General features: G+C 36.9%; 1 protein-coding gene across 3 annotated transcripts in view; it reads right to left on the bottom strand.

Moving 5' to 3' along the window:
- Positions 1-1,407: 1,407 nt before the first annotated feature.
- Positions 1,408-13,571, bottom strand: part of XIAP (X-linked inhibitor of apoptosis) — a 47,365-nt gene continuing 35,201 nt past the window's right edge. For all 3 annotated transcript variants that reach the window (XM_015571965.1, XM_006776027.2, XM_015571964.1), the window contains 2 exons: positions 12,026-12,226; positions 1,408-5,756 (listed from right to left, as the gene is read on the bottom strand). In XM_015571965.1, the coding sequence (XP_015427451.1) occupies positions 5,563-5,756; positions 12,026-12,226 (395 nt within the window). In that variant the 3' untranslated portion in view covers positions 1,408-5,562. The remainder of the gene's footprint in view (positions 5,757-12,025; positions 12,227-13,571) is intronic.

Raw genomic sequence — 13,571 nt, 5'->3', positions numbered from 1 at the left:
AGGGGAAGAGGGAATAAAGTTGATTTTAATTTTTTAGATGCCCATTAAAATTCAGTAATAATAGTGTTAAAATTTACATTTATATAAAAATGGTTTTTTAAAAAGTATCTTTATTGATTTCAGAAAGGGAGGGAGAGGGAGAGATAGAAACATCAATGATGACAGAGAATCATTGATTGGCTGCCTCCTGCATGCCCCACACTGGGGATCAAGCCCACAACCCGGTATGTGCCCTTGGCCGGAATCAAACCTGGGACCCTTCAGTCCACAGGCTGATGCTCTATCCACGGAGCTAAACCGGCTATGGCTAAAAAATGTTCTAATTTGGTATAGATCTGTAAGGTAATTCAGGGGAAATGACATGTCTAGAATTTGCTCCAGATATGTCAGCAAAAATAAAAAGGGAGGGGGAGTCCTAGAAAAAACAGGATTGGCAAAATATTTGTATTTGTTGAAGCTGAATGACGAGTTATGTAGTTCACTATACTTCGTGTCAGTTTGAAAATTTCTGTAAGAAAAAGCTTTCAAAATTCACATCTTCATTGATATTCACTGAAAGTATAGTTGACATGTAAGAAAAAATGTGGACTGCATTTAAAAAAGGTTCTTATGGCCCTGACCAGGTAGCTCAGTTGGTCAGAGCATTGTCCTGATATGCCAAGGTTATGGGTTCAATCCCTAGTCAGGGCACATAAAAACCAATGAATGTATAAATACATGGAACACCAAGTCAATCTTGCTCTCTCTCTAAAATCAATTAAAAATATTATTATTGTCATCTCAGATAATATAGTCAAGGACTCAATAGTCCTTGTAATAGACTAGGCCTCAAATACAACTGTTAATTTAGGACTCCATTTTGGGCAGGACTGGGTAGAAGAAATAGCCAGTTGAAATACCTACTTTTAAACTCTCTGCCTTTAAGGATTCTTTATTCCCTCCCATTTTATCCCATCATATTGCTTGCAGCTTCTGAAACTCTCTGGGTCACTGCCTCTACAGACTCACAAAAATCCTTCCTTGCCACCTGCTTCAAAGGCGCAGTGGCTTTTAGGCCCCTTGCTTGTTTAAGCTTTGTTACAGTGATTATACTATTTCTTGGGACAACCAGGCCAATCTTTGTGGGGAGGGGAGTGTTACTATGGTTCATATTTTTATATTTTAAAAACTGCCCTCCCTCTCCCTTCCTCTCTGAAAGCAATATAAAACAAAAAAACCCCGACTTTTCATGCATTTATAGAATTCTATAAATTAATGTGAAAATGGATGTCTCTTTTTTTAAATGATGACTTGCTGTGTACCTTAATGCCTAGCACAATGGCATAAGGTGTATTTAGGTTATATTTTAGTATTTTTAAAAGGGCTGTTTTCTTTTTTTTCTGAAAAAGTACAACATATACAAAGTAATAACATCATTTTAAAGAATAGTACTTTATTCAATACATTTTATTCACAGAAAAATAAGCTTTAATCTATGACTGCCAGATTATGCAGTGGAAAGTAATGTTTTTAGTTTTCCATACTGATGGAAAGGTTTCTACTATATGGGAAAGAAGCTATACTCACAAATATAGTACTCTATTTCAAAACATTTCACAGGATTATTCACAACACTAATACAATGACATAATAATCAGCCATTCTCTCAGGTTAGATAAAGTATAACAGTAACAAAAAAAAATGCAAACTCTTCTAACAAAGATTACATAAAAGCCTTTGTTATATCAAATAAAAAACACAAATTTGTAACTAAGTATAGACAAAATGACAAAATACACTTATACACAATCTGCAAACTTTAGACTTCAAAATAGAATCTTACCACCCAAACATTAATGTAGTATTGTACAATTTGAAGATATAGGTATTTAAGATTGTCCTATTGTATTAAAGTGTCATTTAATATGTAGTGACAAAAGTTATGGTATAGAAGAAAGAATAGTTGAAAAAATAAACTTTTGATACCTTCCAGGAAAGGTAGCTTGAAGTTTTTCACCTTCAAACTATGTCCCAGTCTGGGCTACCACTAATGAGCTATAGAACTTTGAACAAATCACTTCACCTTTGAGCCTCAACTACCTCATCTGTAAAATGAGGGGGAAGAATTAGATGCTCTCTAAGGTCACTTCTAACTTTGACCCCTCTAATTCTATTACGCTGCAAATGAAATTCACATTGTGCTAAGTACTGTATATGGGTCAAATTGAAACTGAGTATGAAGGTGGGAATTAGCCAATTGTTCCTATTTGGAAAGTTCACCTAAATTTGATAAATTTTCAAGTTTTTAAAAAAGAAATGTAAATATTTTAAGGACTTGACCTATTGTTTTATTGTAATTTACATCTTAACTATGAGAAACAACAAAGAAGAGTCACTGAAAGAGTTATCACCTAACTTTTAGCTCAAATTTCCAGAGTCAAAGGCAAACCAGGAGGGTAACAGTGTTAGGAAGGGAATTAACATTTATAGCAGGTATTTTACATACCTGATCTCCTTGAACTCTCATAACTATGTTAGGTATTATTCTCATTTTCACAGATGAAGAAATGACAACCTCTTCTTTAAAAAGAAGATTTCACTAAAAATAACTACATCTGTCAAATATTCTCTCTCATTTTACTTCTCTAATGGAAATGATACACAACCAATCCAATTTCTCCCACCCCTCAACTGCCTTCTCCCATACGCAACACTTGAGTAATCAGGAAATAAAACAATGATTTGGATCTAAAGGGTACAATACATGCAACTAATGCTGTGGTGGTAGTCTCCCATTCAGAGTTCAAAATAACAATTTTATTCACTAAAATGAAAACAAGAGAAAACAACTACCAAAATTTAAGTATTATAACAAGAAAAGATTATAATATGCAGGGTCACATTATGCACACTCACTACAACCACCCTACCCCATCTTAGACCCTAACCAAAGGGAAAAAAAGCAAAACCACACACAAAAAAACAAATCTAGCAGGGAAGGCAATACAAAGCCATTAATTAATAAACTGGAATTTATAAACACTAAAGACATTTCTTAAAAATTAAGACAAGGCTTTTGATCAGCATACCAAATTATTACAAACAAAGGTAACTATTACAAAACTTGACTCTTCATATGACCACAAGTAGTAAGTTGGTGGTCACCAATTGGAAATCTTAGCAAGAAATTCATACAGAAAAGGAATGTCTACATGTAGATACTGAGAACTATTCTGGGAAAGGGGGAAGCAGACATTTGGATCCAGTTATATTTTGACCTTGCAAGTGGTCATTTTTTGCACAAGTAGATGGGAAGGATCCAGTGCTTTTTATAGTGTGAACACAGACAAACATTGATAAGTCTTAAAAAATTTTGATGAGAAGGTGGAGTGCTGAGTGATTTAAGAACCTGAAGCAACTGCATTTCTAAACAATTCTTAAAATAAACTTGTTAGTCACATCAGCTTCATGCATTAAATTTCACAACTCACGGGGAAATAAAAGGTCTTGCTTAATTCTAAACACACAAGTTTTAAAAGAAGAGTTTTAATGGACCGAGGCTCCCAGAACAGGAAAAGCCTTATGTTAAAACAATTCAATCCTTGGCCAATAACTAGATTGAACTAACTACTTGACTTGGAGCAGATATGTCCTGAAAGCACAGTTTACAAACTTTAACACTTTCCTCCCCTTGTAATTTAAATATAAATCTTAGACTACACATGTAAAATTTTATGAATATATAACTAATAGTAAAATAAAACCAGGACAGTCATTATTTTTTAAATTCTCATTTAAATTTGCAGTGCAATTTAAAAATGAATATCACTAAAAGTAGTAATCAACAGAGGTTAGAGGAAAATGAAGATACTCTTTCTCTTAGAAAATACAACTATAATTTTTAAAAGTTTTACTTGCCAACTTTTCTCTGTAGTTAAATGTCTCATTCACCTCTACAGCAGGTTGTTGTGAGAATCTTGTAATATAAAACTTGGGTGTTCTATGAAGCATTTTAAAACTTTTGTTTTTTATCTATATTGATTCTTATTCAAGTTTTATTTTATCTTTAATATTTAAACAACTGTTCTTCTTTCCTTGTCAATATTTTATAATTTCTAAGAGGTTTTTAAGGATCTTAAGAGAACATGTATTTCAGAATTATCTACTACTATTATTAGTCAAGAAAATAAAAAGTTAGGTAGAGGAAAGACTTGACATTTTGTCCTATATACATCTTAATCACCCTAACGGTAAAAACTCACATAAACTTTACAATACAAAATGATATGACAATCTCAACATGGAAAGCCTTCACTACAACTACAAGCAATATACAAACATGCTTCTACTTTTACCTACATAAGCTGACAGATGTTTAAAATACTGGGTTAACAAAGATCTTTTAGTAAAGTGACTTAGGCAGGCTTAAACTAGCAAGGATTAAGGATGAATCCTTACTAATTAATTGGAAGATCTGACACATATTTTATATTTCATTTTACAAAATCAGGAATATTTATTTTGAAACAAGAGAAGAAGACATGATCTACCTGTCAGAAAACTACCACTCAGAAAGATTTTTCATCCACAAAGCAGGACAAACATAAAGACATTTAAATTTCACATTGGTACCAAAAAGGTTAACTGCCCTGTCTTCTTGGATTAGAAAAACTAAAGCTGAGCAATAAGTAGTTTTGCAGGTGTTTGAACATGCCTAAGCCTTTAAATCATAAAATACTTTCTAAAAATTGATTACAAAAGTAACATATACTTACAAAAATTCAAACAGAACAAAATAAAAAAAGTAGAAAGTGACAGGCCCCGGTAAAGCCCCTCTGGATACACCCCCCACCCCCCTTAAGAGAAACCATATTTAACAGTTTGGTGCATCTTTCCAAATCTTTTGTTCTATACACATGCAAAACGTATACAACCTTCATTTGGCTCATTTGATACACAGTGTTTTGCCACTTGCATTTTACATTTATAGCTTTGACATCTTTCCATGTCAATACACGTAGGCTAGATGGCATGCTATCATTTAAATACCCTTTTAACAATGACAAAATCATATTTTAAAAATCATCCACCCAAGTATGTATGTATAATATTAAAATAGACAAAATCTACAACACAAAGACTAACATCTAAAAATAACCTCTATCTTTCCACCAGTGTGGAACAGTTCATTCCCTTTTCACACAAAACAAATTATGTGATTGGGGAGATTAACTCTAATCTCCAAGTTTACACAGAATGTTAAGCCTATTTGAAAAAGAATGAAAAATTGAGTTGATTAATTCACTTACACTTAGAAGCCAAGTCAGTGCACTATAAATACACATTGTGATCAGTTATAATATGATGGCTCCTAGGGTTTCAATAGAAAAAAATTGATAATATAGCTAATATTATGAAAAATCCAGAAATTCAAATTTTAGATTGCCAATTACAACACTGCAGTTTTACATTTTTCTTCTTGGTAGCAAATGCTAATGGAGTTCAATGCTGATTATTTAAATTTGGTTCACATCACACATTCAATCAGAGTATTAAGAATATAACACAGCTACTGTAGTTAGATTAAGACATAAAAATTTTTTGCTTGAAAGTAATGACTGTGTAGCACATAGGACATTTATCAACTGCTTCAGCACATTGTTTACAAGTGACCAGATGTCCACAAGGAATAAACGCGACAGCAATATTTCTATCCATACAGATTTTGCAAAGCTTCTCCTCTTGCAGGAGCCTTAGCTGTTCTTCAGCACTAATCTCTGCGCAAAAAAGAAAAGAAATGAGTTAATTATAGACTTTCTTAGTCGTTTAAATTCATTGAAACAATTTGAACCCCTACTATGTGCCAGGTACTAATCAAGTTAGGAGATAGGATGACTCACACATGGCATCTGCTTGCTCTTAAGTAGCCTGAATGCTAGTAGTAGAGAAGGACATGAGTGGAGGAAGTAAAGGTAAGCACAAAGGACAAAGTGATAAATGCTATAATAAAGTTACCTACAAAGTGCTCAGGGACAAGATGAGAGAACAAGTTCTTCTATTCAGACTAACTGGGGAAAGTTTCACGGGTTAGCAACTGCTGGGAGGGGGAGTGGAAAGTAGAGGAATGACATTTAACATGACCAGCAATTTGCCAGGCAGAGAAGGCAGAGAAGCAGGGGTTACGCAAAAGTATAGAAAGGGCATGGTGCCGCGTGGGTCAGTGGTTGAGTGTCGACCTATGAACCAGGAGTGGGACAAGTAGGATTTGGTGACTGCCTAGAGGTGAGGGATGAGGAAGTAAGAAGAAATATAGTTGATTTCAAGACTTCTCGTGTGGCTTACAAGAGGATGATGATGCCAATAGGAAATACAGGAGAAGGTACAGGTTTGGGATTTTCAAGCTATTTTTGAGGTGTCTAGTGCATCTATATAAAATGTCTAGTAGGCCAATGGGGAGTCAAATCTTGAGGTCAAAAGTCAGCATTAGAAATAGAAGTTGGGTGTCATCAGCATATGAGTGGTATTGAAGTTTTTGCTTAATTCAGCCTTTCCCAAACCAGGTTTTGTGAAATGTTAACACATATGCCACAAAAATGTGTTTTGTGGTGTTATGTAACTACAATTAACAATAGCAGCAGTTAACAGTAATATAGCAGTTATTACCATGTGCTAGGCACTATTCCAAATGCATTACATACTTTAATAATCTTTGTAATCATTGTATACCATCATTTCCAAATCTTGCTTCACATGAGAATCACTTGAAGCATTTGTAACAATAGATTTCTAGGCTCCATTCACTGAATCTAAAAATTTTGGGGTTGAACCTACTCGCATTTGGAAACCACTGCTATCAAGTTCAGAGAAGTATAATATAGTTTTTGTCCCCTCTTAGAAATTCATAATGCATTTCCCTACTTAACTATAGAGCTCCTTTTTCATGGCATCCCTTTTAACAATAGTGGAGAACACTATTATGAAAACAAGTTTTGGAAATAGTGGTTTAATTTTATTCAACAGTTACGGAACACTTAATTAGGTTCTAGGCCAGCCGTGGGCAAACTACGGCCCACTACGGCCCGCGGGCCGGATCCGGCCCGTTTGAAATGAATAAAACTAAAAAAAGAAAAGAAAAAAAGACCGTACCCTTTTATGTAATGATGTTTACTTTGAATTGATATTAGTTCACACAAACACTCCATCCATGCTTTTGTTCCGGCCCTCCGGTCCAGTTTAAGAACCCATTGTGGCCCTCGAGTCAAAAAGTTTGCCCACCCCTGTTCTAGGCACTAGAGATACAACAATTATATATACAGACCTTGGGCCCCCGATCATTCACAGACAAGTAAGGAACCCAAGTAAACATGAAATTATAGTACAGTTGATGATAAAAGTAGTTACAATGTGTTATGAAGAACACAGGAAGGGTGGGTACATGTTTGAACACATAAAGAGAAGATCTTCTGGAGGAAAGTATACCTAAACTGAGTCCTAAAGGATGAGTAGGAATAAACTGAGGAGAGGGAGAGGCCTTGCGGGACAGGGGTAGTGGAAGAAGGGTGTTCTAGGTAGAAGAATGACATAAGTAGGCTGTAAGGAAGAGACAGAACAGGACCTACAAGTCCACAGGTAAGGCTTGGGAATAGAATTTGAAGAGGAAATAGCATGAAATAAGGCTATAGAAGGTTAGGAGGAGCCTGATTCTGAAATATTTGGCAACCCATGTAAAGGAGTTTGAACTTGATCCTCAGGGCCCTGGGAGCCAGTGAAGGTTTTAACTTGGAGAGCGATATGTTGAGATTTATGCTTTAAAAAGGTTTCCCTAGGAGTGTAAGAAAAGATTAATCTACTTTTTCTTCAAAGGAAACTATCTGGGCATAATCAAAACTATAGGCTCAAACATAGGGTAATTTTTAAAAACTAAATTTTTATTCATTTCAGAGAGGAAGGGAGAGGGAGAGATAGAAACATCAACGATGAGAGAGAATCATTTGATTGTCTGCCTCCTGCATACCCCCTCCTGGGGTTTGAGCTCACAATCTGGGCATGTGCCCTGACCTAAAATCTAACTGTGACCTCCTGAGCACCACCGGCCAGGACAAAGTAAAGGACTATATATCATACTATGTAATTATTTTTATTTTTAAAAATCTTTTAAAAATATTTTTATTGATTTCAGAGAGAGGAAGGGAGAAGAGATAGAAACATCAATGATGAGAGAGAATCACTGATCAGCAGCCTTCTGCATGCCTCCTACTGGGGATCGAGCCTGGGACCCTTCAGGCCTCAGGCTGATGGCTCTATCCACTTAGCCAAACCAGCTAGGGCTGGAAGGGAGAGAGATAGAGAGTTAGAAACATCGATGAGAGAGAAACATCGATCAGCTGCCTCCTGCACATCTCCCACAGGGGGTGTGCCTGCAACCCAGGTACATGCCCTTGACCGGAATCGAACCTGGTACCCCCTAGTCCGCAGGCCGACGCTCTATCCACTGAGCCAAACCAGTTTCAGCTGATGCTATTTTTAGAAGACTACTTACTGGGGCTTTTTCTGTCACACAGCCACTGGGATAAAATCTAGTATTCAATCTAAGACAATGGTTCTCAACCTTCTGGCCCTTTCAATACAGTTCCTCATGTTGTGACCCAACCATAAAATTATTTTTGTTGCTTTTTCATAACTGTAATGTTGCTACTGTTATGTATCATAATGTAAATATCTGATATGCAGGATGGTCTTAGGTGACCCTTGTGAAAGGGTCGTTAGACCACTCAAGGGGTCTCAACCCACAGGTTGAGAACTGCTGATCTAGGATTTCTCAGTAAGCAACAGTAGCACTGTAGTTTTCCTAAAAAATTTTTTACCTGTTTTACTTCAATTAGGCCCACCTTCTATTCTGTATAGAATTAAAAAAAGCATTTTTAAATGACTTAAAACATTTGATGAGAGAGAAACATTGATTGGCTGCCTCCTGCACGCCCCCTACAGCTGACTGAGCCTGCAACCCAGACATGTGCCCTGACCAGGAATTGAACCAGAAACCTCTTGGATCATGGGTCCATGCTCAACCACTGAGTCACACTGGCCAAGCTAGAATGAAAAGATTCTTAGTGCCAGTTTTTCTTCACCAGCCTTTGGGAGGAGAAATAGGCAGCAACCCTAGCATAAGAAAATAGCCAGTATCAATTACCTGCCTCTCAATTTAGTGAGACTAAGGAGAGAAGTCAACCAATAAATTGCAATCCCTGCCCCTAAGAGCTGCCATTGCTTAGACCTTCCTTCTCCCACCATCCTAGCTTGTAGTCTCTGTGATAATAAGAACCCACTGCTCTCTTCCTATTGCAACCTACAAAATCCTTCTGTTGCACACAACAACTTGAGACATAAAAACTAACAACTTACTCTCAAACTTAAATACCTTGAGTTGTGGTTAAGATACAGAGAAAAGTGACACAATCACTTGTATTTCTACTGCAGTAGAAAGATAACAAAGTAAATGATTTATTTTACCATGGCTAAGGCAAGTGGAGCTATTCCATATTTTAAATAAATGCATCTTTAGGAAAAGAGTCTTAGGCTTTCTGCTGGATATTTTACATCAACTGATGTAATTTTAAAAATCATTAATGTTATACTGTTTTATGACTCATATAATTCTTTGAGTAATGTTTCAAAGACATCTGAAATAACTTAAAGATCACAAGGGTCTTCAACATAAAAAATGAAGTAAATATTTAGGCTTATTTAGTACTACAAAAATTCTCATCCTTTGGGAGACGTGGTCAAGAGCTTAGAGAAAAATCCTATGTAATAAAAGCCTAATATGCAAATCGACCGAACAGCAGAACAACTGGTGGAACAACCGGTCGCTATGATGTGCACTGATGACCAGGGGGCAGATGCTCAACACAGGAGCTGCCCCCAGTCCACAGGCCCAAGGCCCGACAAGGCAGGTGCTAGCAGGGGGCTCCGATCGCCCCACAGATTGGCTCTGATTGCTGGCCAGGCCTAGGGACCCTACCCATGCACAAATTTTCGGCACCAGACCTCTAGTGATTATAATAAATGTATTCAATCTGATACCTTTTCTTTAACCCTCAGTGTGGCTGGCAAGTGCTAGAATAGCTGTCATCCTTAAAGGAGGAACCTGTATTTTTTTTAAACTTTTTTTTTTCCTGAAAGGAGTTATATGCTTCTCTTCTACATTATTTAATACACTTTCTATATATGATGCACAGTATTAAGGTGCCATTCATTCAAGCTCTATTTAGTAATATGACCCCTTTATATGTTTATCTCATATGAAATGTTACAGAACACTCTAAATCCAGTTTCAACTATATAAACTTACTCTACAAACAATGATAACAGTTAGCCTTTGTTGTTCTTTATGGAAAACAGAGTATAGCCTGGCCAGTGTGGCTCGTTGGTTGAGTGTTGACCTATGAACTAGGAGGTCACAGTTGGATTCCTGGTCAGGGCACATGCCTGGGTTAGGGGCTGGATCCACAATGTGAGGTGTGCAGGAGGTAGCCAATCAATGACTCTCATCATTGATGTTTCCATCTTTCTCTCCCTCTTCTTCTCCCTCTCCCTTCCTCTCCTCTCTGATATCAATAAAAATATGTTCAAGAGGAAAATCCTATATAATAAAAAGCAAATATGCAAATCGACCAAACAGCTGCATGACTGGTCAATATGACGCACACTAACCACCAAGGGGCAGGCGCCCAACATAGGAGCTGCCCCTGGTGGTCAGTGTGCTCCCACAGGGGGAGTGCCGCTTAGCCAGAAGCTGGGCTCAAGGCTGGCGAGCACAGCGGTGTTGGCGGGAACCTCTCCCGCCTCTGCGGCAGCACTAAGGACCCCTTGGGAGTCCCAGACTGCGAGAGGGCACAGGCTAGGCTGAGGGACCCCCCGACCTTGCCCAGTGCACGAATGTTGTGCACCGGGCCTCTAGTATATAATAAAGAGGAATAGAAACCAGAGTGTTTGCTCTTAGCCATTGAGGACACAAAGAAAAGGCAGCCATTTGCAAGCTTGGAAAAAATCCTCATCAGGAACCATATCTGCCTGCACCTAGATCTTGGACTTCCCAGCCTCCAGAACTGTGAGAAATGTCTGTTGTCTGCCTATCGTATTCTGTTATATCAGTTCAAGCAGACTAACACATAGCATTAAGATTAATTATAAAAAAATCCTTGCCCTGACCAGTTTGGCTCAGTGGAGAGAGCGTCAGCCTGCGGACTCAAAGGTCCCAGGTTCAATTCCAGTTAAGGGCATATACCTTGGTTGCGGGCACATCCCCAGTAGCGGGTGTGCAGGAGGCAGCTGATCGATGTTTCTCTCTCATCAATGTTTCTAACTCTCTATCCCTCTCCCTTCCTCTCCATAAAAAAAAATCAATAAAATATATATTTAAAAAAATCCTTATCTGTTAGATACTTATTTAAGTATTTATAGGTGAATAATATATAGAATATCTGGGATTTACTTTGAAATACTATAGCAAAAAAAAACAAAAAACAAACACCCATAAAACACCCCAAACAACAAAACAAACAAACAAACAAACAAACAAAACCACACTGGGGGAAGTAATGAAACAAAATTAGAAAAGTGTTGGTAATTACTGAAGCTGGTTGATGGGTACATCAGGGTCATTATACTGTTCTCTCCACTTTTGAGTGTGTTTGACATTTTAAAAAATATATTTATTGCTTTCAGAGAGGAAGGGAAAGGGAGAGAAATATCAATGAGAGAGAATCATTGATTGGCTGCCTCCTATACACCCCACACTGGGGATTGAGCCTGAAACTGGGGTATGTGCCTTGAGCGAGAATCGAACAATGACTTCCTGGTTCATAGGTTGATGCTTAACCACTGGGCCACATTGGCAGGGCTTCTTGACATTTTTCATAATAAAAAGTCAAAAAATTGTTTATTCTAAGGGGTATGTGAGAGGAGGGAAATGAATGGGTCACGAAACCATATAAAATGAAGTACTATTAGGTGTAACTTGCTTTTTAAAACTAACCAGGCATACCTTTCTGCAATGAAGTCTGACTTGATTCATCTTCTGTACTATCTTTCTGAGCACTCACTAAATCTGCAACCAGAACTTCCAATGATTTATAGTTGCTCCCAGATGTCTGAATTTTTTCCTCCATTTTTTTCTTAATGTCTCTGAAACTGAATCCCATTCGTATAGCTTCATGTATCATAGGACTTTGAAAGATGTTATCATCTGAAATGAAAATTGGTGAGCAAAAAGAACAGAGTTTAAACAATTATTTTAATTAATACAACTCAACACAAAATACAGTTAAAAAGAAAAATTTAAGCAAGAAAAAATACCAAAAGCAAGCCAGCAAACCCAGATTACTCTGAGATATTTAGGCACTGATGGATCACTTTCAGAATTTTACAATAACTGAAAATGCAGTGAGTATTTTGTATCACTGTGAAGTGCGATTAGGTTGTTTAAAGACTTGATGAAATAGTGCAAGATAAAGTAAAACAGATAAGGGCTAAGTGCTTAAAAAAACTAAACATTTCCCAAATCAGATGTACTCATTAACAACTAAGTTAAGGCACTTAAAGAACGAATGCCTTTACTGTGTCCCTAGCAATTACTTTGAAAAAAATAATGGGAAACGGGGAAGTCTGTGACCTTGAAAGTATGAGTTTCCTATTTCTCAGACTTAGTTTCTGTCGCTAAAGGGGGTGAACTAGGTAAAAACAAGGAAGCAAATAGAAACTCAAGTTAATGATACTCAGAGTAGGACTACCGGTTACGTAAGAAAGTGCTAAAGAGAAATTAATACCCTCTGATTCATCAATTACACTCTGGGGCATTAAAAATGATGCATATATCCACCAAAGACATACAAAAGAATATTCATAGCAACATTATTTATAATAGCTCCAAACTGGAAACAACTCAAATATCCATCATCAGGTGAGAATGGCTAAGTACATTGTGGTATATTCACATACCACACAGCAAGAAAGGACAAACTACTGCCACAGGCAACATGGATGAATCTCATAGACAGGAGTAAAACATCATCTGAATGATGAACTAGAGACAAACGATTACATACCGTATGATTACATTTATAAGAGGTTCTAATTTAATCTATGGTAATAGAAGTCAGAATATAACTTGGGGGTGGATACTGATTGGGACATAAGGAGATTTGATTGTAAGAAACATTACATGGTAAGTAACAAAAGATACTTTTTAGGTAGGAAAGTAACTTAACATTTGTGTTTGATAAAAATTCTGCCAGGAGGCTATAATGGGAATAACAGTTTAGGAGACTACTACAATAGCCTGGATAAAGGGCAGGAACCAGGGCAGAATCAGTAGGTTTTAGACAATATTAAAAAGGTATAATTTATCACACCTAGTGATTAATTAAATGTAGAGAGATTAAGGAAAACAAAGAGCTTAAAATGACTCAAATTACAAATCGACTGTGAATTGTGATACTATTAACTAACACAGGGAGGGAATAGAGCAGGGCTGAATTTGTCTGAGTGGTTTTCAGAGATGCTGAATTTAAACTGCTCTTAATTTCTAGGTG

This window comes from Myotis davidii, unplaced genomic scaffold, assembly GCF_000327345.1.
Source record: "Myotis davidii unplaced genomic scaffold, ASM32734v1 scaffold569, whole genome shotgun sequence".
Taxonomy (NCBI): Eukaryota; Metazoa; Chordata; class Mammalia; order Chiroptera; family Vespertilionidae; genus Myotis; species Myotis davidii.
This window is presented reverse-complemented; position numbering and strand designations above follow the sequence as displayed.